The sequence below is a fragment of the Coturnix japonica genome, chromosome 4, assembly GCF_001577835.2.
Source record: "Coturnix japonica isolate 7356 chromosome 4, Coturnix japonica 2.1, whole genome shotgun sequence".
Lineage (NCBI taxonomy): Eukaryota > Metazoa > Chordata > Aves > Galliformes > Phasianidae > Coturnix > Coturnix japonica.
Window position 1 is genome coordinate 11,560,581 of NC_029519.1, and position 23,512 is coordinate 11,584,092.

Here is a 23,512-nt window from a genome sequence, read left to right on the forward strand (position 1 = left end):
TGGAGGTGTAATAGGTGTAATTAGGAGTGGTCACATCCAGTCTGCATCCTGCTACACCCAGGTTTTGCAGTGTGTCATGACAGGAGGGAACAGAGAATCCTCTACTGAAGTTACTGCTGCCAGTTCCTTCCTCATGTATTGTTGGTGAATGTCCTCCCAAAGAGAGACATGAGCCTTTCACTGATATTAGATGGGCTAAGAGTTTTATTCTACTGCAATAAATAGGGGTGAAATGTTTGCCTTTGTATCAGAGATTTATAAAGACGGAGCTTTGCAAATAATCTTTGCTTACTCCAAGTAACTGCTGCAAGTTTCACGTCACGTTCCCTGAGGCTACTGAACGGTGACTCCAATATTCACAAGAGATCAGGGAGTTAAGCTTCATTCCATAAAGCTTTTATTCCCTGGGTTGGCTTTTTCAGTCCATCCTGTTCTGAGCCCCCTGGGCACCAGTGAGATAGCAGAGGGAAAAGAGCACAGGGGAGCTGGTTTTGTTCTTCTTTCTCCAATCACAGCATATTTCTGGGTAGCCCAGCTCCTATCCCAGGAGAAGCAGAAGTCAGCTGCACAACCTCCTTTAAACTGCCTTTAAGCCCAGCACTGAGGTGACCTGTTCTGGGGCACGAGCTGATGTGCAAGAAGGTAAAGCAAAAGAAAAACAAGCACCCATAATCCATGTTGGTTTTCAGTAATATTAGAATAATTTATAAAGACATCAAAACAAATTCAACATCTATGAACAAGCTGATCTTGCAATCAGTACTTAATTATGAGGACATTTTGGTGAAGTTAAAGGCACCTTGAAACGAGATGGAGCAATAGTAAAAGTCATGCTGACTTCTGCAGCATACCCTTCATTTAAAAGGTCTGACCACCTCCTGCATGGCTTTTTCCTACCATCCTTTATACAAGCCCCATTTGTTACACCTCAGTAAGAACTGCCCTCTTTCCACCTAGGTAAATGTTCACTGTTCCATATCAGGCACAGATTCTCTATCACGACATGAAGGAGACCAAAACGTTTCACCTCTGTCAGATGCAGCTCAAGGGACTCATTTTCCACAGGCACATTCTGACTTCAGAATCATTTTACTCTGACTGTTTGCTAACAGCAACAGCTGGCCCCGTTCTTTCTGCTGTTTAAGACAGTAGCTGCATTTATTGGCCAAGTGGAGAGGCCACCCCACGTGCCTGGGGAGCTTTTGTGACAAATGGATCTTAAACTATTTCTGTACAACAGGCTCTGATAACGGGGCCTGCTGTATGCTGCCTTAAGCTAACAGCCAGAGGAAGTGAAGTCACTCGGTGCGTAAACAGCTCAATCATCGAGCAAGAAACAGGTCCGCTCTGCTCTAATAGCCAGTTACCAATAGCCAGCCCTAAGAAAAGCATTGCTGAGGACAATGGGTGCATAGCTGCAGTCTGTTTGCTACTACAAGGAATTAAAACATTCATTCTAGGGAGCGTTTTTACAGAGGAGACTCCTTGGATTAATCAGACAGTCTGAGCTGGCTCCATGAAAGGTAGAGCAGAAACAGCTGCTCATCAACAAACCTGCTTTCTCAGCCATCTGCCTTCTCTGGGAAAAGCTGGTCACTCATCAAGTCTTAAAACCAGAGACATCAAGCTGAGGAAGTTGAGGAAAACTACGAGTTCCTCATCTCCGCTACCTGGTGATAGGACCATCATAGGAGTCAACACAGCCCTGCCCTGCTCAGTTGGCAGCTGTTCAGCAGCCAGCAGTGAGCTGCAGACTTCTCTGATGTATAAAAGCATTCAGTAGATCAAAGCAGCCTAAGAACATACAGCTGTGGGCTACAAGAGCTGCTTAATTGGACTGCATCCTCACAGATTTATTAGTGGCTTTTAAAAACATATCAAATGACTCCGTGTCCAGTATGGCAGTAAGGCAGAGCGGTAGCCTAACGGTGTTCTTAGACTAGCGGGTGAAACAGGGCAGTCACAGCTGTTTCAACCTGCTCAAAACATTACATGGAAAGAGGAGCTCTAAAACTAAAGAAAATGCCTCAAAGCAAAGATGGGTGAGCTGCAGAGAAACACTGGAGAACCAGCTTTCTCTGCAGCACTGATGCTAACAAGCTTTGGTGAATCCAAGAAGCTGCAACTGTCCTAAGTCACCATTGCTTCGAATCTACCAGTCAGTCAGTGGCCTCCACGCTGTAAAGAAATGTTTTCTCCAGAAATGAAGTGAAAGTTCTTGTCATAACACAATACACTGGATAGCAAGAGTGCAGCGTTCCCTCAGTCTGTCACATTTAGCTCAGTGTGGTCAGCAAATGTCCAATACCAAGGATGATCCTTAAGGCTGCGGCGTGATTGATTTGTCACAGCTTTCACACGAGGCTCCCTGGCCAGGATACCACAGTAAGTGTCACTTTGTTCTTCTGCTCCTTCAACATTGGGATTAGCTCCGCGTTGCTCATTCCAACGGCTGGTACTCCATTGACTGCCACTATTTCATCTCCACACCTAGTCAAAAAGACAAAAAAATTACCTGGAGGTAACACAGCAGTGTTTGTGGAATGCTCCAGCACTGCTGCTCACCACTCTGCCCTCTGCAGTACTGACAGGGCACAAGGCTCCCTGCCATTTGCTCTATGGAAGGGCTTTTCTTCCATCAAGATCGTCTTTGTAATTCTTTTTACTCACCACATAAACCTTTTTACTCAGAAGCCTCTGAAGTTAATCTGGAACATCCCCATTCCAGCTCTTCTTAATTACTCAATTGAAGCCTTTACAGCCTTTTAAAATATAACACTTAATTCCCTTTAGTAGGCAGTTGTGCTTTCACAGAAAAAGCACTCATTAATATAGGGCTTTGGTAACACTATTAACTGCCTCAGTGAGCAGCTGTGGATTAGAAGTCCTTAAGTTCAGCCAGTCAAAAACCTCCAGGGAAATGGTGCTTCTGCCTCCAGCCCCAGGAAGCACAGCAGGGTTCACACTCACTTGAGCCTTGCGTTGCGGCAGGCGGGCGTCCCAGGCACGATGGTTTTGATGAAGAAAGGCTGGTTTCCTTTGCTCTCCTCAAAGCCTCCAACGATGCTGAAGCCCCAGCTTTCCTGGTTGCCTTTGCTAAGGACAATATCTTGACAGCAGTGAAGGTAGCTGCAAAGACAGGCACAGCCAAACACAGAATGTTTGTAAATGTGTTTCAAGGAAAGCCACCTGACCAGAAGTTCACATTCTCCCTTGGGGGAACTGCAGCTATGCAACAGCCTTGTCTTTCTTCTTGTTTTATGGGCTGAAGGCAACCCCTCTGTACAAGGTGTGAATTCACATCAGCATAACTTTGTGCTAACAGAGCTTGTGCTCTGAGCCTGCAGCACGAGCACGTGCCAGGCCCTCGCAAGGCATCTGAAGGTGTGGCAGAAGCACAGGCCAATGGTCAGGTAATAAATACAGAGCAAGAGAGGATAACTCAATCTCCGGGATTCCAAGAGCAATGAATTAGGATCCCCAACAGCACATTCTGAGTTGGTGTTTTATACTATGAGTAACTGGTCTCACAGTATCACGAAGAAACAAAGCTCCTTAGCTACATTCTGTGACACATACAGTGATCATGATACCCATTCAAACAGCAGTAATTAGTAGTATATAATTAACCCGGAACACTCACCATCACCAGATTACTAGGCAAAACAATGGAGAAAGTAGAAGTCTATGGGGGCAGCAGAGTTTCCCACAGCTGTGTTACAAGAGAAAAAAGCCGGAATGTCGGCACCAGGCCCTGCTGCCTGGGGCTGGAGAGAAAAGCTTCCCACCTCATCCCTGCAGCAGCACAGATGGCTGCAGCTTCATCAGGCATGTATGGCCAGAGGCAAGGGTGGAAGCTCTGACCCAAGCTTACACACCAAATGCTGTGGTATCCAAGTGGCCTTATGAGCATGGAGTGTTTTTCCTTTCAGAGGAGTGGCCAAGATACTCCTGTTATTCTGTCACCTGGCATCCCAAGAAAGATACAGCACCTCCTGAATCCTCCTGTGAGCTCCTGGAACTATTCGGCACCAGCAGCCTGGCACATAACCCAGGCTCTGCAGGATGGGCTACAGGGGCTGTGCAGCTCAGAGCCAGCGTGTCACTCAATGAGGCAGCCTGACAGCATTTGATGTAAAGAAAATAACCCACAGATACAAGAACCGAGGCTGGAATTAAACACTCAAGGCTCAAGCGCTGTAACAACTGAGCGTTCTTCTCTAGCCCTGAGCTAGACTTTGACTCATCTTTCAGCATAAAAGCTTCCTCTGAGAAGGATTTAAGGACTTCTGGATCACAGCAGTAGTTGAAAAAAATTGCTGAACATAACCAAAATCCTATATGCCATCAGCACTGAGTTAAAGCTTCCACACTAATTGCTACCAGGTCTTATTACAAGCAGGTGGGAAAGCAGATGAGAAAGAAAAAGCCATTTTTACTACTGGATACAAGAAGAAAATTCTTGTCAACTCCTGAAGGTCTGTGCAAGAAAAGAAGCCTGAAGAACAGAAAGGGCATCTGAGATCATTGCTCCCTACTTCAGAAGTGAGACCTTCTAATAGGCAAAGGAAGGGGGAGCCAACATTATTACCAGCAGCAAAGGGCAGGTAATGTCAGTCTGTGCTTGAAATGAAGGCAAGTTCCCAGAGGCTGAAGAGTGGACTTCAGTCCCTGCAGCAGGAAGTGGTGATGCTGGGAACCAGTACACATCCAAACAAAACAAATGGAGGAAGGAAGAAGAGGGGAGGCATGGCCACTTTTTCCTGGCTGTACTTCAGTTCTGGAGCACCTGAGAGGAACAAGCACCTGCTGGCAGCTGAGGATGTGTACCCAGGTTTGGGCTATCCAGGTATGGCTCAAACTGGTTCCCAGCAGGCATGTGCAGAATGGACGAGTTGATTCTGAGGGAGAGCGGAGGAAACTAGAGGACTGTGCTGAGCACAAGCCAAGTCGGTCACCTGAGACACAAAGCTGCCTTCCTTGGGCTGTTTTGTTTAGTGCTTACAGGCTGCTAAGTAACACAAGAGTAACATAACAAGAGGCTTGTTAGTCTTTCTTCTTTCAGGTGCCTCAAGAAACAAGGCTATAAATAATCTGAGCTTCCCACAAAAGGGTTTGGCTTCACAAGAGGTCCGCCTCACCAGAAGGGAGGCAGAAAGTAAGTTTTTGACATCTCAGCTCTGTAACATGGAACATACCACAGTGCTGCTGAAATCTTTGCTGAGTTAATGATCCAAAGCTTTGCAGCAAGGAAACTCAGCAATTCAATATGGCTTATGCTTCACACTGAAGATCACACAATTACAACAGCCAGAAAGAATTAGACTGAAAGAGTTCCTCCAAATGAGATAATCATAGTAGATACTGCAAAGCAGCACAGATACCTGCTGGCCTCTGTAATGACATCCAGAAAGAGACACAGTGATTTCAGCTAGCGACATTTCAGAAGGGACTGGTTCTACACTGACTAAATATAAAGCCAGTGCCTCCATTTCCTGTCGCTTCTATTAGAGGAGGAAAAAAAGAAAAAAGGTTTTCAGAAACTTCTGAAACACCGTTAGTGTTCTTTATGCATTCATTGTGCTGTGATCACCCTGGCAGATGAGGCTTTCCTCTGCCTTAATGTTAACAAGAATATTGGCAGTGCTTCCAAGCCAACCCACAAAGAAGTTCATTCCTAGTGCTAAAGTCAGCTCCGTGACTGAGATCACTGAACTAACATACCTTGGCAATCCAAGCCATGTGATCCAGAGGGGAGACCAGCTGAATCCCCGCTCACTGATGTCCAGACACAGATCTGTGGGGTCCGCCGAAAGGATTTCCAAGGCTTTCAGTATGACCGAGTGGGAGGCTGCATTAGATTTCAGTGCTGAGACAGCTTCATAGTAGTTCAGATGAGTCAAATCGATGCCGTTTATACTCAAAAGTACATCTCCTGTTGATTAAATAAAATGGGATTATTGCAAAACTTGTTTTGTGAAGCACATTCCTGCCTCAAGGTCTCACATGGAACCCTGCTTCCAATATCACTTTACTATCTAAATCCAAATTCTGCTTAAAAACAGTTCCCAGCCTCCAAAGGATCTGAATCTCCTTACCTCGCTTGATTCTGCCATCCCTGAAGAGGCACCCGATGGGCTGCACGCTTGTAACATATATGGGGAGCTTGTTTTTGTTATCTCGTCCGCCTCCAATTGTTATTCCTAGGGATTCCTTTGGTTCCTTCTTTATTGCAACTGTCTTTTCATGACTTATATATCCTGGAGGTAACTCCTGCAATGAAACGGCAATACAATACACAGGTTCATTAATGCAGTTAACATGAAAAGCTCAGAACCAGAACAAAATAACCCAACATTGTTTCTTTAACTCAGAACATTCGGTGATACTGACGACAAACGCAAAGGTTTTTTAAGTGCCAACAGCCACAAACACACTGCTCATCAATAGCTCAAGAAGAAAAGAAGCTACTAATCAGTTTCATATAATAAATAACTGTCACAGAGCTAACATAACAGATCTGTTAGACCAGGAGTAACCAGTGCTTTTGCTGTTATTTCCAAGCTGACCTTCTGGTAGTTGGACTTCCGTCTGTAGTGACTCTGCTCTAGTCTCCTCCGGTGATGCACTGGGCTTCCTCCTCCGCTGCTGCTGCTGCTGTTGTTTGACGTGCTGCCATCTTCCCCTGGGTCCAACAGCTGCACCCCTGGCTGCCTCAGGACGACGAAGTTTACTCTGGATTCGCTGGTCTGTCAGGAGCAAAAAGAACATCTGAAACCATCAGAAGGCCAAGTCAAGCAAAAGAAGGCAAAACAGGACGATTGCTTTCTCCATTTTGGTACATGCAACAAGAATAATGTATTGCAACACAAAATAAACAGCTAGAATGACCAATCCACACAATGGACAACCATGATAAAAGTAATGGATGCTTTTTCTATTGCTGTAAAGAAACTTGTTAAGGCTCCTTCCCTCCCAGCCTGTATGTCACATCTGTGTTTAGCATTTCTCCCACCCATTTTTCCCCAAATACCTGAAGATCTGACCTTTTGCCTAAGATTGCTGCTAGTTACAAATTCAACCATCTGTATATCTGGCCTTGGCAGAACTACAGGAAAAGCATTCACTATTGTTACTGCTCTTCTATCTGAAAGAACCAACTGAATTAATCCAACAAAACCTTATTGTGAAGGACTCCATTGGGGTAAGACATCTGCGCTTGCTTGGGGCATTTCCTGCAACAGATGAGAGAAGTACAGCTGCTGTTCTCACTATTGGAGAGGAATCCCACTCCTCTGGTGCCACAGCACCAGGCAGCAGCATATCCCACGGCCTGGGAATAGGGACTGCATCAACTGCTTTGCTTCTGTTGTATTAAATTCCCAAAGCCACCAAAGACACTGATCTCAGTGGGATCGAGTTCCTCATACAGAAGTTATACCTCCACACAACTACAGAAATACAACAGCAAGAATAAAAATTCTAATAGCTCATAGTATGGAATCACATATACAGTAGAAAGAAAGATCTCGGTGCTGGAATCCTGCTGTTACTGTTCTATTCTCCCACTCCACTGTACTCTCCTCTTCTTTGCTAATTAGAAGGAAGAGAACTGGCTCTCCCTCACTCTGCTGACCTCAGATCCTTCCCAGGATATAAACAATATGTGATCAGATGCATTGTGTCAGGATCTTCAGATAAAGAGAGAAACTGGAGGTCACAGCCTGGGAAGATAAAGGATTTAAAAGCTGATCTACACGACATCTACTGCACACATAGCAATCCCTGTTCCTTAGCCAATATTCCTAACCTGCTCTGTTCACCAAACCATTTGACATGCTGCAATACGAACAGATTCCTACAGTGAATGAAAAGGCCACCACTTTCCTGCCCTTTTTGTCATTTAAAAAAGTTCTTAGTCTGAGATGCTGTTTGCTTGGAGAGGTGGTGTGGAGGGAGTCTGGAAAACATCTTCAGTTTGACTGCTCAAAGCACAAGCTGCCCTAATCTCTTCTGGTTTCTGTGATGGATGCATCTACACAGCACATACAAATACTTATTCTTCAAGGAACTCTCCACACTACCACACCACAAAGAAATTCCAATTGCCTTGGCTAAGCTTACATGCCACTAGCAACTGCCTCACTTCAGACTTGTCAGATGACTCATGATGTATTCCCACTCTTCACATTTATCTTTGTTTGGAAGCAGTGTTTCCCACACATCTGCACAGAAGTTACTTTCCCAGAAGGAGATTTCAAGGAAGGCAGTTTGCTCCAGCATGTTCTGTTAGCCCCTGGGTCAGAGCAGGAGCCCTGCCATCAATGCAGGAAGCTGCAGTATCATTAGCCACACAACTTCTCCGCGTTATAAATTACCTGGATGATCTGTGCAGCAGTCTCAGGTGTTCCTTGCCTCAAATCCTGGCCATTTATAGACAGGACTCTGTCATTCCGACTCAGCTTCCCATTTTTGGCTGCCAGACCTCCCTCTAACAGATCCAGAATAAAAATCCCTGCCTCATCCGTCTTCCTGATCAGTTTGATTCCCAAGGGCTCGGATCGATCTCTCTTTATCAAGGTGACATGGATCACTTCCTGATTCGTAGCAGAAGTGGAGTCCTGCTGTGCAGTCTTATTGGAAAAGCCTTTCTCTTGCAGGACCATGAGGTGGAGAACAGGACCTGGGTGGCGCAGGAAGGACACAGCTTGGCAGTGAGTCACGCTGCTGATGTTGACACCATTCACCTAGAAAAACAAACCAGAGTCCCTAATCAGGACCTACTTAATTTAGGCGCTGTCTACAACGCAGAACATCACAAAGCTGGAGACAGGATGCACAACCTCTATTCAATGCCGTGACTGAAGCAGCTTCTCCTCATGCACATTAGAGAGCAGAGTTCCACTAACTTCCAGCATTCAATGTGCTCTTGGAGGAGAAGTGCTAAATTGCTCTCTCACTTGGGAGAGCAGCCCACACCCTATAAAACTTCTGGAATCATCACTCTAATCACGCTTTTACCAAAGGAAATCTGAGAAGCTGATTTTCACTTTGTCTGTTGTCACATGAGATTTTGTAGTGTCCTTCTTTCAGGATGGCATCGGGGCTACTAAGTGTGGGGAGCTGCTCTAATGATGGTTCAGTCCAGACTGAAAGGTGTACAGTTTGGGTCAAACAGGAGCTGTGTTGTTGGTCTGCATGACAAACCAACTTGGAGAGTCAATCAGCCTCTTGTGCACAAGGCTGCCAGTCATTACTGACATCCACAACCCAACAGGATAATTAGGTCTCTATGGCTTGACAGATGATCGGGCAGCCATAGCCGGAAGGTGCTAACAGTTTTTCCTGCACGTAGGCTTTAGTGCCATGGATAAGCCTCTCTCACCTTGGTTAGCACAATACAACAAGCATAATGGCACGTTGGATTCATTTGGAAACTAAATCTGGCCATGGGTCAGCGTGGTATAAGGCTGGTGCTCCGTATTACTCACGTTATATACATGATGTTAACTTTGAGTTGTAAAGTCTTAAACTTCCAGCCTGCCCATTAATGAAATGCAGCTTAAGCAACACAGTAAAGCAAGTAACTATGACCTCCAAGCTAGAGCACAATCCAATGGAGAGAAATGGTGCTACTGGGTGCAATTAATCACGTAAAGATCTTTTATCTTTATACAAAATGGTATGAATTTGAAAATCTTGAAGGATCAGAAGGATCCACAAATCTACTTCTCACCTCCAGGAGACAGTTGATACTATTGACAGATGCATCTGATTAGTGCTTTAAAAACTAAAAGCAATGAGACAGGAGGGTTGCATACCTCAAGAATATGGTCCCCAGGTGCTATTCTTCCATCTGCAGCAATGACAGAATCCCGTAAGACTTCCTGAACGACAATGTTTCCTAGCGGGGTGTCCTTACCCCCAACTATTCTCATCCCAAGCTCTTCCTCTGGATCTTCTCGGTGAATTTCGATGGTGCTCGTTTCAGCCACAGGGCTGGCTCTCTGAGGGACATCTGAGGGTGGAAATCAAAGAGGAAAAATAAATAACACGTGAATGGAACCTACCCCCACATGGCCCCACAAGACTTTAAACACTGGCATGTTGTGTTCAAAAGTAGCATCTTTTACTACAGGGCATTCAGTATGTTTCACTTAGAGATTTCTTTTTCCTGCTGTGACAGCTGGACTCCTAGAAGCACACATGCACTAATCCCAAATTCCACAGCACCCATTAGGGAAGGGGACTGCCACGCTATAATTACTGGTCTGTCATGGGGTGATTCTACCACAAGCATTTCACTACAACTTCCCTCCTCTAATTTCCTTTCCTCCTCTTCTCCCATCTCTCCTTTAACACAGAAGTAATGTTTACCTATTTCACAGCCTCCTGAAGCCTAAGCAATGCTTCTCAGACACTTTGAAGATGAAAGTAGTTGTTAGCAAGTCATTTTAAAGCTACCAGCACTGCAGCATTTAGGCAAGCCCAGCACCCTAATGAAACCAAGCAGACTGACTGCAAAGGTGAACTGCAGCTCTCATACAAAAGATGCAAAATCTGCTCCAAGTGTACTCAGGGAAAAAGCCAACCAATAACTGAGCTGACCTGTGTAACAGCACATCAGCAGACAAGAACCCAGCTCCAGTCTCTGCACACCTGGAAACTGAGACACACTCTGAAACAAGGAACCAACATTTCTATGTTCCTGCCTTCTGGTAGGGATTGCCATAAGAGGTTCTAGGCTGCAGAGCAGCTGGTTACTTTTATCTGCAAGGGTTTCATAACCAACTACTGATCCAGAACCTGGCTAGGCTATAAAAACACACTTGCTTTGTACTGTTAGGGAGGTACTGACCACTCCAGGAAATCAACTGTATATTTAACTTTCTGAACAAGATTAAGAAGTTGGAGCGTTTCCCTCATTACTGATTATTTGGCTTCTATAAGTGCTTTTAGTGCTGCATGTTCCCATTGAGAGAAACTGCACTTGTTTCTGCAAAGAAAACTGCAAATAGAACATTGACTGCAGCCTGAGATCTCAAGACTTGTTTTGCGTTGGCAGCTCTATGCTCCTGAGCAGATCCTTCCACATACATTCATTGGATGTGCATTGCATCTTCAAGAACAAGCTGAGGGAAGGGAGGATAACAAACAACACTGGTGACATTTGAAAAATTGAAGCGTCTGAAATAATTACCTCGTTTTATATTATGAATGTAATTACATAATTACATCTGTTTACTCTCACCTTCTTCAATCTCCTCAAAAGCTGGGTTAACCAGTCCAGGCTCCGCAGTCCCCAGTGATACCACAGCAGCTGCGGAGCTTTCTGCTACAAGCGTGGATCCTCCACTGGGTACCTCCGGATCCCTGGGTACCTCTGGATCCCTGGCCGTGGTCATCTCCACCTTGGTGAGGGGCTCTTCCTTCCCTTTGGAAACAGGGCTCCTTTTCCGTTGTAGTTCACATCTGTATTTCTTGAAACCAGGACACCTGGAGGGAGATTGTCAGTGACTGTAAGTGACTGAGCCAGCACACGTAGGCTCTGAGTGACAAAGACAGGCAAAGTATGTTCAGGATCCCAGCAGCTGCTGAGTTTATATCACAGACGCTTGAAGTAATTCTCATTCCACTTTCAGCTTCTACTTGCATAAGCAGAAGAGTGGACTACTTACTTTCAAAATTATTAAGCTCAATATTAAAAAGAAAAAAAAAGCAATAGGAAGAGGACTTACTCTTGCTAAATATTTACATGGCAAACTCTCAGTGAAGACAATACCTCTTTTAAAACATAAGCAAACACTTAGCTCTGCGCTTTTAGAGCTGATGATGAACTGTAACTTTATGCAAAGGAAGTGACTCGAATTTCAAGCTCAGCCCTGAATCAAGCTTTGTTTTTAACGAGCCGGTAACATGGGAGAGCAGTGAGCAGAGCTCGCTTCTTTCTCCCTTAAACGAGGCCTGACCCTCGGGCAGCTCCTGGCCTCCAGACCACGCAGAGGATGAATGGGAGCAATTCACAGAAGCTTTACTCCCACTGACCACTCCCCACCTGGAGGTTCAAGGAGTAATTCTGCATTCAAAAAAATGTGCTCTGTATGCAGTTACACCGGAGCTATCTCAGCAAAAACAAGTGAGGAAAAACAAGCTCTTTTATCAAAAGCGCTTACAGAAAAGTAGCAGGTAAGGAGGGTGATGAATGCAAAAGCGTCACTTTCAGAGCCATGAGCAGTACTGGGTGTTTACCAGTCACTTTTCAAATTAAACTCTATTTACATTCTGGATAAACAAGCCTTACCCAGGTGCTACTTCCTCCAGTGTGTCCCTGGTCATCTGTTGCTTGGAGCCAACAAGATGACCCTAAAAGTTACAGGCAGAAGCCAGCTGACCCACTTGTGCACAACCCTCTTAAGACTTTCCATCCGAACAACGGCTGCAGCCCAAAGTCTGCTCCATCCCCACTGGAGATGCTAAGAACTGTATATGGGAAGGATACCGTTTCCAGTCAGACCTTCAACATAAACACTGAAGGGTGCCTCCCTCTCCAAATTGTAACTCATGTATCAGAGGGATTAGCAAGTGACAGAAGTTTACTGGTTCCAGGGCAGACCAATGGAGCTCAGAAGAAGGTACTGACCCCTCAGCTCTGTACCCAGCCCTGCTCTGGCCATGCTGCACCACATCTACTTAGGCAGCCCTGTCTTCAGCACCAGCATTCAGCCCTGATGGTAATGAGAAAGCAGTACAGAGTACAATGTAAGCTTTCCCAGGACATCTTCCATCACTGTCCCTGTCTCTTAACAGGAGCTCTCAGCTTGTGATAACAAAGACAGGCAAGAACGGCAAAGGGTATGTGCCCGACTGGAACCTGGGTGACCTATTTATAACATACAGCACCGACTCAAAAAGCTACAACACAGCTGAAGGGAAACAAGTTGAGTTTCTCAATACCCACTGAGAAAAGTACACCTTACCAACGAAGATCTGCTTCCGCCTGCAGTACAGCTTGCACTTAGCTCCCTTTCCTGCAATCATTAACTAGGAACAGATGTTACTCCATAACATGGCAAGACCTCTGTCACTGGCACTTCTTTCAAAGCTACAGAACTTTGCCTGCCACCAGCTGAGCCAGCAATGGAAGTACCCACACATCTCTGCTCAAGTGCAAGGAAAAAAACCTCCTTCTCTACACAAAGGGAAAAATGTATCTTTCATGTGCTTCGTTTTCTCAGCAGAAGAATGAGAGAGGATAATGGAATTATAAGTAGGTGATTCAGCAACTGCATAATGCACAGCTTGGAGGGACTTACACTATTTGGATCAAAGACATACATTGCGCATCTTAATTGGACCAATTAAACTGGTAACACTGCAGGATCCCTCGCCTCCAGAGTATTGACTTAGTGCCTGTCTTTCTTTTCTATGCAAGTGAAAGAAGGAATATGCATGTTTGTAATTGTTTACAAACAGGCTCCCCAGATCAGGACACACAATTTATATGCGTTTGAGTGGTTTTGTGTTCATAGACAAATTGCCTGCAAGAAGGCAAGGAAAGATCTCAACCTTTGCCCTGTAGCACATGGGAGCTTCCCTCCCTAGCTCATAATTATACTGTCTTCACACACCCCCACCTTTCTGGCCTCGCCTGCTGTCACCTCACCTCTGCTGTCCCATTTTGTCCCCATCTAAACAACTTTCTGCTCAGAAGCACAAGTGACAGATGGTACGATGCAAGGGGTGATAACGCAAGGTAAAGGCAAAGCACCTGTTCTGCAGGTGAGCTTCTAGTTCACACCGCTGCATTGTCTGCTGACACTCTGCCTTGAACGGACAGATGACGACCAGCTTATCCAACAGGTTTCGGACTAGAAGGCTGGACTTGTGGCACTGCTGGAGAGAGAGTTTCTTCCGATCCATAGGACAGAAGTTATACTCCTGCATGAAGTTTTCAAGGCACTTGAAACAGTACGTATGTCCACAGGGGGTGTCCATAGGCTGGAGCAGAGGCTGAAGGCAGATATGGCAAATGAGTTCATCGTCCACTTCATTCTGGAAGTTGTAGAGATGATTGTCCGGCAAGAGGTGGAACTGTCCGCATTCACAGCACAGCTCAGCACCGTGCTGTGCCTGCTCTTCTGCTGCGGGATCAGCCATGGTGACCAGGAAGTGCACTCCCAGGGCAGCAGGAAGGAAACGCGTCCCGTAGCAGCTGTCTGGCAGAGTTCCTCTGCTGAAAAGAAGAGAAAGAGAGATTTCCAGCCAACTGCCAGCTCGCGATGGAGCCAACTAAAAATTAAGTTGCCTTCCCACCTTAAGTTTGCCCGATATTCTCACCCCCACCACCCCCTTCAGAGTTCTTCCTTGCAGCAAGATCCTGTAAATGATCAACCCAAGGATGAGAGATCACAAGGACCCGATTCAGCAAAAATGTTTAAGTGGATGAAGTGAAGCTGAAATTACTTTACATGCAACAGTGACACAGGGCGTGTAAAACCCCCCTAAAGGTACGAACTGGAAAAGCTGAGATAAATACTGCACATTCCTGAGACAATCACTTTGACTTGGACCATTTTTACCCTGGAGCTTTTTAGATGACATTGAATGTTATCCAGACACTGAATGTTATCCATTTGTAAGATAAGTATGGTGACAGATCAGTTTGGATTGGCTGGATTTTTGGTTTGGTCTTTTTTTGCTCTGAGGATGAGGAAGAAGAAGAGGAAGAAATTTCAAAGGAAACAAAAAAAAATCTGAGCCGTATTTCCTTCCTCTTCAGCAACTCCCTCCTCAAAACATCAGCGTTAACAAAGAACGCATTATTCCCTTCTCATCCATGCCTAAATTTACCCACGGAAACATATTTTCTATGAAAAGACTCAAGTTTTCTAAGGGGGGAAAAGCCATGAATACAGCATGTGTCAGAGCTGGCTGTAATGTAAAACAAAGGCTCGAGCTTCAGCTTCTTATAGGTTGGGAGGTAAGGGACAAACCCAGCTCCTTGCAGCTGCTGCTGTATTGATGTTAATAACAGTGTCTCCAATCACACCTCTTCTAATTAAATATAAAATTCACCCGAGTTTGCTAGCAGAGCTACTGCTGCAGGAGGAGGACTCTTAACCTGGGGATGTGGTACTAGATGAAGTTATATGACTGGGTTTTATAAGTCCAATTAAAAAAAATCCTCGTTTAGAAATAAAAGCACAACCGTGATGAAATGGAAAATGCTTGAAAAGAGTTGCTTTGTCTGGAACAGGTAACAGCCTAAAAGCAAGAGCGAACACCGGTCTGCACCAGTGCCTGGAGGACACGGCTGGCACACAGCAGCGACACTGCGGGAGGGTAGGCAAGAACAATAAGATAGCAAGAACAGCCAGAAAAAATTAGTCATGGGTTTCTAATAAAAAACATACATCATTCCACCTCAATTCATTGTCAAGCATAAGTCATCTATTTAATTAAAGGGATAATATATCACCAGCAGAAATGAGTGATTTCCTGAGCAAAGTTACAGAGAGGTGGTGGCAGTTGCAGAGGGAAGGAGACACCAAATAGAGCCAGAAAGCATCTTCCCCTGCAGGAAGGGGCTTACATCGGGCCTGCAGCCCCTGCTTTTATCACTGCATTCAATCCTTAACTCTCACCCACAAAAAGGAGCAGATGTGCCCTGCCCTCCCACTGTTCTTTACCTGCCTGAACCAGACTCAGACACCTCCGCTGTTTTTCTTGCTGAAAACTGGATCCGAAGCCCGTGAAAAGGAAACATTTCAGCATCAATCACCTGCCAATGCTGATCAATCAGCTCAGCACCCGCACTTAAGGAAGCTTCCAAGACTGACACCTACCAACACAAAATACTTGTGCTTCGGGTTGTAGTATTTGCATAAGATTTTGGCAAGTGATTAAACAACTCGCCTCAGCGAAAACAAACTCGATGGTAATTTTGCTGATAAAAAGCTTCTAAATGGGGGGGAAAGGAGGAGGACACCGCATTATTTACCAAATTCATACTCTGCTTTCTGTGCCTAAAGTTATGTGTGATGATCTCATTTATGAGTCACTTCAGAACTCGTGGAAGATAAAAGCATCACCAAAACCTTACTGCACTTTTTTTCTTCTCTGTTTTGTCTTTGCGAGCCCAGATTCCTGAAAGCGAGGCGTGAAGGTTTCATCCCAAAGTGCCAAAGAACCTTTTCTTTTTATCCCACCACCCTTTCCACCAGGAGGACCCTCCTGCAGCCAGCAGGGAAGCAGGGCCTGGCACCTGAGCCACGATGAAAACCCATCCCATACACAGCCTTCGGCGAGGCAGAGGCAGTGAGCAGCTCGGGGAGGGCAGCAGGCTCAAACAAGCCTGCCGCCTGCTCAGTGATTCAGCCAGAAAGCAGATGTTCTGTACGAGGCAAACTGCTAACGTCTTATTCAGCAAAGATGACTACTGCGCAACAAGGCAGACCTTCCGTGTCTGGAAAATGCAGTGTCTGAACACAACAGGCACAGCAGCCCGATGCTCAGGAGGAGCCCAGCTCCAGCTGTCCTGCTGCCAGCTCCCAGGATTCCAGCTGTTTAGCGAAGCTGGAAACCCACTCCATCTATTGCAGTTTCTGCTGCACTTTCTGGCCTCTGAAGGCCGGACCACCCCGGCAACCCCTGCCATTCTCATGCTGCTTTTTGTCGCTTATGAGTTAACACATGTTGATACTGACAGCCCGGCTATAAAAGCTGACTTTGGGATGAAGGGCACATGGCCCATGTACCCGGCTGAGTAACATCTGCGTGCGATAATGACGCCAGTTATTATATTTATGACTGCATTTCCCTGGGAGACTGGAAATACGACATTCCACGTAAAGGCAACACAATTAATTTCGGGAGGTGGACAAAACAAAGGCAGCACATTCTGGGTTATGACAACTGAGGGCACACACCAGGAGGGCACCAACTGAAAGCAATCTGATCACATAAAGCAAAGCAGCAAATTCATGGTGGATCCTAACAGAGCAAACCCAGTGCTTTAACTATAAGCTGTAAGAAAAACGGACACAAAACACTGCAAAACTTGCTTCAGTTTCCAACTGGTCACCAGAAGATAAGTGCTGAAACATCAGATCTCCCTAAGCAATACTTGCAGCTGGCTGCCTCTTCCAGAAGGCACAGTACCAAATGCCAGAGCACTTTACAAAGGTGATAACACAGAGCCCTATTGCCTTTCCTTCTTACTTTCTGATACTGCTGAAGATTAGGCCACTGAAAGTAAAAGTATGAAACCAAAGCTGCTGTAAACAAGAGGCCTGTCCAGCTATACAAGAAGTAACCCCTTCTGTGATTAACCTTGCCTTCGAGCCAAGGGTTCCTAATGAGGCACCTGGGAGAGGAGCTGCTCGGCACCTACCTGAATGCTTCAATGAGGAGCTCCACACTCAGGCTGCTTTGCTGCACTCCATCTCAACACAGACTGCCAGTCTCCCATCGCTTGTGCTCCTTCCTTAACCATAAACCTGAAAACAAGCTTTATTCTAAAGCCCTCGCATTTCAGTGCTTATTGGACTGCCTGGAATTTAATCTGCTGTTTTATTTACATCTCTGATGCTTTCTCACCTTCGTTTGATGCTTCCACTACATTCACCCTCCTTTCCACACCCTTTCTTCCCCACAAACACGCGAGCTGCCTGCTTCATGGTCACAGGAACGCGAAGCTTATGCAGATGGTTCTGTTTTACCAGTTAAATCAATTTGCTTCTTTGCAGAATACAACACACAGACTTCTCTGGGATCTTCATTGCCTGCAGCACGCGTGTATTTTCTTTGTGTGCTTTGTTTTTCCTGTTGCATCTAACAATCACTCTCTAGGAAGTTAAATACCCCGACCTCCACCCCCATCTCACCTACGCTTTGAATTGGGCAACTACCTACAACTTCATCCCTTAAAACGCATTAGACATTTGTGAGTAAGGCTTTCTCCAAAGAAAGGGGGAATCCATTACTATGCTTTAAGGAGAAAGGATCTAATGTATAATAACCTTCTCCTGCACTTGAAGCAAAAAGCCACAAGCCAAATCAAAGGAGGAGATTTGATGTTGAGATTGAGGCTCATCTAAATATCTGGTGCAACACACACTTTCCTAAGAGCTGGGTTTTTGAGGACAAGAGGTAAAGATGCAATGTCATATGAACACCAGGCACTCCTATCCCATCACACACCACCGTGTCTACCTGAGAAGTCCTTGTTTATGGAAAGAAAACAGCACCAGGGTTTACAGAATATGAAATAAGCATGTAACATGCAGAAGCTTGTCCCAGGTACAAGCCTTGGTAAGTGGCCAACCCTGATAGCTACTGTTCTTGCAGTAGGCTGATGGCAACCTGTACGCTATTGTCTATTTGTGAACTAATTGTCATAAAATGCAGGTCAGAAAAGGAGCGGACGCTTTCTATGCCTAGTCCATAAGGGAAGAAGAAGCAAACCGCGCATTATACAACTGCGTGTTTTTAAAGTCTGTGTTTAAATATCCTTACTAGGACAGACATTAACATATATAATTATAAGCAGTGTGAGGAGTGAGACTGCCTTGGGTAGACATAGGGCATTTCTGTAGTTCTAGGCCTCACCTGTCTTGTAAGAAAGCAAAGCATTCATCCTCTGTCACACTTGCAGTGGTTACCATTAGAAACATCTGATTACGGCTTTATTGCAGGATAAAGTAACAGTAAACTTTTAGCTACCTGCATCAAGGCAAATTTGGGTCTCAGTTACACCAGCACTTTTGTTGTGTTTCTTTTACAGTACACTTGGAACAGCCAATGAAAGCATCCCTTGATAGCAGCAGGCAGCAGCCGGGCATTTCACCCTGCCCAGCACACAAGAGCACAAACTTCCCTTCACAAGGTAAGAGCACATTTCATCAAAAGGAGAGCAAAGTACCATCTAGCCCGAGCATGTTCCAACTAACTAAGAAGCTGAATTAAAAGATAATTAAGTTTGTAGCTCCCTTTACGTCCCATCAGATCACGCTAAAGGGGAAAGAAAACAAGTTATCTTCATTTAAACAAAAAGAAAACCTAACTAATTCCCCAGACCACAAGCTCTCACTGCAGCTCCTCAGGGTGTGCAGGGAGGTTTGAAAGCAGTTTAAACTCCCGCCAGCCCACGGGCAGGCAGGATACAACCAGTCACCCACATAGGGCAGCTCAAAGGCACTAAAGGAAAGTGGAGGGAAAAAAATGAAGTCTCTTTCCATTAAGGACTACATAACTCAAGACTTAAAGAACAACACAGCAGCACACAAATTCTGTTGCTTAGGACATCTGTATTAATGGGTTCAGAAGCTTAAGCACGGTTGCACACGCAATTGAAGATGCATTTTTGCCACATTTCTCCTGGTTATACCTAGTTGTCTTCAGACTTAAATCAAACACCCCTCACTGCTTAGGGGGAACAAACCAGAAAGAGACTTTTCAAGTCTTAACCTGATTCAGTGCTGCCTCTAAGTTGGTATGAGAAATAGGTCTTTAAGAACCACTGTTATCTTAACTTTTTAAGGTACATATTTACACTATGAGTAAATCGTTATCTATGTTCCACCGCTCTAAAAATAATGTAAAAAATTGGCGTGGCCTCCTCAGCAGTTTCAAGAGCTGGAACAGCCCTGCTGACCGAAGTCCTCCCACTACCAACAAGCAAAGCAGCAGCAGTGCCATCCCTCCTCCGTCAGCAGGCAGCTGCCCCTGCACGACCTCAGGTGGAGCACCAGACAGGAGCGGGGCACAACCCCCCTGCTCAGCTCTGGCAGCCAGGTGTTAACCTCATAGGAGAGCTCTTCTTTTCCTAAGTCACATACACAGAACGGCCCAGAAGATTGTTTACTTCTATGCATCCTACTTGAAATAATCACACAGCAATTCTTGTCCACTTCAAATGACATCGCTTAACAAAGGATATCCCCCAGACTCAACGCTCCCAAGGCAGGGGTTGCTGGTCAGGTATTTTTTTCCCCTTCTTCTATTTATACACCCACAGAAGGGCTTATTAGATGAGAAGAATGTATTTGTTATTTATTAGTCTAGGGGCAGAGGTTACTAAGTCTGAGAACTTGACAAATAGGGCTGATCCAAAGTTACACCAGTCACCAAAGGAGCGATGGCAGAGACGAGCATCAGTTCTCAGAGAAGAAGGTTATGTTTCATCTCAACCCCTGTCTTATCTGCCACACAGTGGGCTCTTAATGAGAAACACTGCTGCAGCTGTTTGCAAAGCTTGCACCATTTAAGGCCCAGGCAAAGAGCAGACAATGGTAGACAACACTTCCTTTAAACAAGTCCATTCCATGACTTCCCTTCCATAGACAATTCCAAATAAGGAACAATATAGTCATCAAAAAGATCTGCACAAAGACCCTCTGCAGCAGCCCTACACATAAAACCAACCCCTATGTGCAAGCTGCTGATTGTCTCCTCAAATTCCTCCAGCTTGATTCCATTTCCCTTCTTTCAGCCTGGAGCAGAGCAGTAATTCCCACTACTTGTGGTCACCTAAATCCCCTCAGACGCTCCCAATAGTTCATGGCATACTGGCACGTGGACAATTTCTCATCCAATATACCGAAAGGTTTTAAACTCAATTCCTTTCAAGAAACTTCCAAGGCAAGTTTCAGCCTCCGGCAACATTTTGCATGCTATAAATCAAGGCATATAAACCGATGGGAGACTGTCAAACACGATTCCTAACAACTGTACGAGCAGCACCACTGAAGTAAGCTGAGAAGGAAAGGCCAAACAAGAGGGGTTTGTAATGTACCAACAAAACACACTCCAGCCCATCAAACAGCTGCAACCACTCTCACAAGAAATACACAGTTGGAATGAGATGATGCAGCTCTATTTTCTAAACCAAGTTAGTACTGCAATTTCAGCAATTTTGTTTTTACTTCTGCTTTGCTTTCAGTGCAGGAAACAAGAAATACGTGGCAGTGCACACCAAAGAGTTAAAAATACAGCAGCGGGTGCTTCGTGAACAACAGGTACTTTATTCTGGTCACCTACTAATAAGCCGAGGACTCTACAGTTTCATGAACAGGTCAATTCAGGCAGTCACTGTGCTTCGGGAAGTACAGAACTATCATTGCTTATGAAACCATTAATTACAAGTGCTAACTGACGTTACTGGGATCTCCATTCAGCTGGCACTCACGTATGCACAATAATCCTCAACTTGTTCCATCAGGCATCTCTGACCCTCATGGCTTTTTGGAGCAGAGGAAGGTCCTTTAGCCACCACATTCCTTCTAGAACTCCTTCACCTTTTGCAGCTCTCATTCCTCACACCAGGTGGTTGGGTTTGTTTCTCAGCTCTTACTTCCCTCATTTTCTTTTGGGAAGAAACTTCAAAAGAAGCCTGTTTTTTCAACAGAGAAACTTCCTTTTGGTTGCAACCACAGGTCCCTCTCTCCATTCCATTTCAGTGAGGTTTTATGCCAGTACAGCTCCGTTATTTAAATGAATTACATATGCATCATGCTTGTGTACAAAAGTAGACACAGCAAGGAAGGTAAGAGAGGTGTGGTTTTCCAGCAAGGCTGTATTCCAACTAATTCCACAAAAGACTGACCTGATATTTCCTTGCTCCATCCTCAGCTGAAGAACCCCCCTTCCTTTTTCCCCCCTGCACAAGCACTGGTGCTGTTCTGACTTCATGAGCTTCTTCAGGCAGCAAACTTCATTGGGAAAGGCAATAAATGTGACCACTGACATCCCCTATCAGCAGAGCACATTCTACATCTGCTTAGCAGTATTGTAAAAGAGCAGTTCAGGCATGAAGAGTTTCAGCTTGCAACTTAGAAGTTTTGTTTTGGAGGAGCCATGTGCACGATCTGCTTTCTTTTACTGGAGAACTGCCAAAGAACTCTGGCCTTCAAGCACCAAGGACAAACCTCAGTGCTGTCCCTCAAAGGCACGGCACACAGCTGGCATTGCTGCTGCAGGGTAACTACTGTCCTGTACACCATATAGTGCCACCCAAACCCAGGGCTCCTCTGGAGTCTCCAAAAGCCAAAGGACTGGACTAGACACCTCTAGGACCTTATGACAGCGACATGAGTCTCCCTGGGCTGACTTGTGTGCTGTCACCTGGTGCCAACATACTGTTGACACAGCAGAGACTTCTCACAAAACGTACTACCTACCCTTGGGCTGGAATACTGTTTTCTAAGGAGCCTTTACACAGTTCTGGTCCTTGGCCGTAAAACAGGAGCAGAAAACGAATAGCATTACTCATTTGTAGGTCTGGTAAGCAACAGGAAAGTACTCATTTTGGATCCCAAGTGCTTAGTGGGACCACAGATCAGCAGAAGGGCTGGCAGTGTGCTTCCAGGCCCAGCATACAGCCCCTAGTATGCCCAGGAGGACAATTCTCCTGTGCCATCTCCCCACTGGCACCACTCTTTGCTGCCTGAAGCTGAAAGTGAGGGTAATAGCAGAGGAATGGGGATGTCAGGAGAGCACAGCCCAGCATGAGCAGCCTGGAGAAGAGGAGGGAAGCTAAGAGTGGCCTTTCAGTATCTAGAAGGCTGGGGGGGCTATAAAAAAGAAGACAGACTCTTTAGCAGGGTCTGCTGGGATAGGAATGGGGAAATGGTTTCACACTAAAACAAACTGTTTTCTACAATAAGGGCAGTGAGGCTCTAGAGCAGGTTTCAGAGAGGTGGTGGTAGCCCATCCCTGAGGCACTCAAGGTCAGGCTGGACGGGGCTTTGAGCACCTGATGGAGCTGTAGGTGTCCCTGCTCACTGCAGGGAAGCTGGACTAGATGACCTTTATGATTCCCTTCCAACTCAAATGATTCTGTGGAACACTTCAGGACTGTACATTGTTTCAACACACAGTCTGAAACCCTCATGAAAAACTAGGCATCACCAGCTGAAATCAAAGCATTCCAGTCCCACCGTACCCCTCATACATCCCTTCCAGAACATTACCTCATTACCTTCAAGGCATTCCCAAAACGTCCACGCCGTCACGTTGCTCTCCTTCGCCTATTATCACCACTGCTATTTATTAGGCTTTTCTGCATTCATTATCAACGCAGCATCAGGAATGTGCCAACTTAACGCATGGATCAGATGAACGCAGCTCCTCAGCCTCCCCTCACACCCGGCCACTGTATTTCTTCCTCACGGGGCCGGACCGGGGGTCGCTTCCCAGCCCCGCCCGACACGGCCGGGCCCAGCGAGGGCTCCTCGGGGCGGGCAGGATCCCCGGCCGCAGCGCCCTCCCTCAGCCCCTCACGGCCCCAGGGAAACGCCGTCCCCGACCCCGGCCCAGAAGCAACCCCACGTTCGTCCGCCGCTTACCTGGAGGGAAAGAGACGGGGAGGGAAGAGGAGAAGGAAGCCCGGCGCCAACTCGGCCTGCGGCGGCGGCCGGCGCGGCTGCCGAACCAAGTTTCCGGGCGGGGAAGAAAGTCGAAACGTAGGTGAGGAGGAGGCACAGCAGCCCGCCCAGGTGCTCCCGCCCGGCTC

General features: G+C 45.9%; 1 protein-coding gene and 1 long non-coding RNA gene across 5 annotated transcripts; one reads left to right on the top strand and one right to left on the bottom strand.

The window, feature by feature from the left end:
• Nucleotides 1-672: 672 nt before the first annotated feature.
• Nucleotides 673-23,483, bottom strand: LOC107312843 (ligand of Numb protein X 2-like). Of its 4 annotated transcripts, none has more exons than XM_015860634.2 (10): nt 23,346-23,483; nt 13,769-14,233; nt 11,252-11,496; nt 9,822-10,018; nt 8,379-8,747; nt 6,570-6,749; nt 6,099-6,273; nt 5,725-5,935; nt 2,971-3,129; nt 673-2,490 (listed from the first exon to the last, which is right to left on the bottom strand). In XM_015860634.2, exons 2-10 carry the CDS (start codon nt 14,155-14,157, stop codon nt 2,355-2,357), a joined length of 2,061 nt encoding a protein of 686 aa, XP_015716120.1. In that variant the 5' UTR covers nt 14,158-14,233; nt 23,346-23,483; the 3' UTR covers nt 673-2,354. The 4 variants fall into 4 exon arrangements, with proteins under 4 accessions (XP_015716120.1, XP_015716121.1, XP_015716119.1 ...); XM_015860635.2 differs by having other exon boundaries at nt 13,769-14,230; nt 23,346-23,459; XM_015860633.1 differs by lacking the exon at nt 23,346-23,483 and adding an exon at nt 15,690-15,886.
• On the top strand, nt 15,985-22,539 carry LOC107312846. Its single transcript, XR_001554651.2, has 3 exons — nt 15,985-18,312; nt 18,785-18,886; nt 20,942-22,539. It is a non-coding gene; the product is annotated as an uncharacterized LOC107312846 (long non-coding RNA).
• Nucleotides 23,484-23,512: the final 29 nt, after the last annotated feature.

Excerpts from the sequence above, each read along its gene's own strand:
- LOC107312843 (XM_015860633.1), bottom strand. The coding sequence starts at position 15,766 with ATGTTTCCTTTTCACGGGCTTCGGATCCAGTTTTCAGCAAGAAAAACA. Across the intron at positions 10,019-11,251 it reads TTTTGAGGAGATTGAAGAAG|ATGTCCCTCAGAGAGCCAGC; the intron begins GTGAGAGTAAAC and ends TTCCACCCTCAG. Across the intron at positions 5,936-6,098 it reads GGATGGCAGAATCAAGCGAG|GAGATGTACTTTTGAGTATA; the intron begins GTAAGGAGATTC and ends TTTAATCAACAG.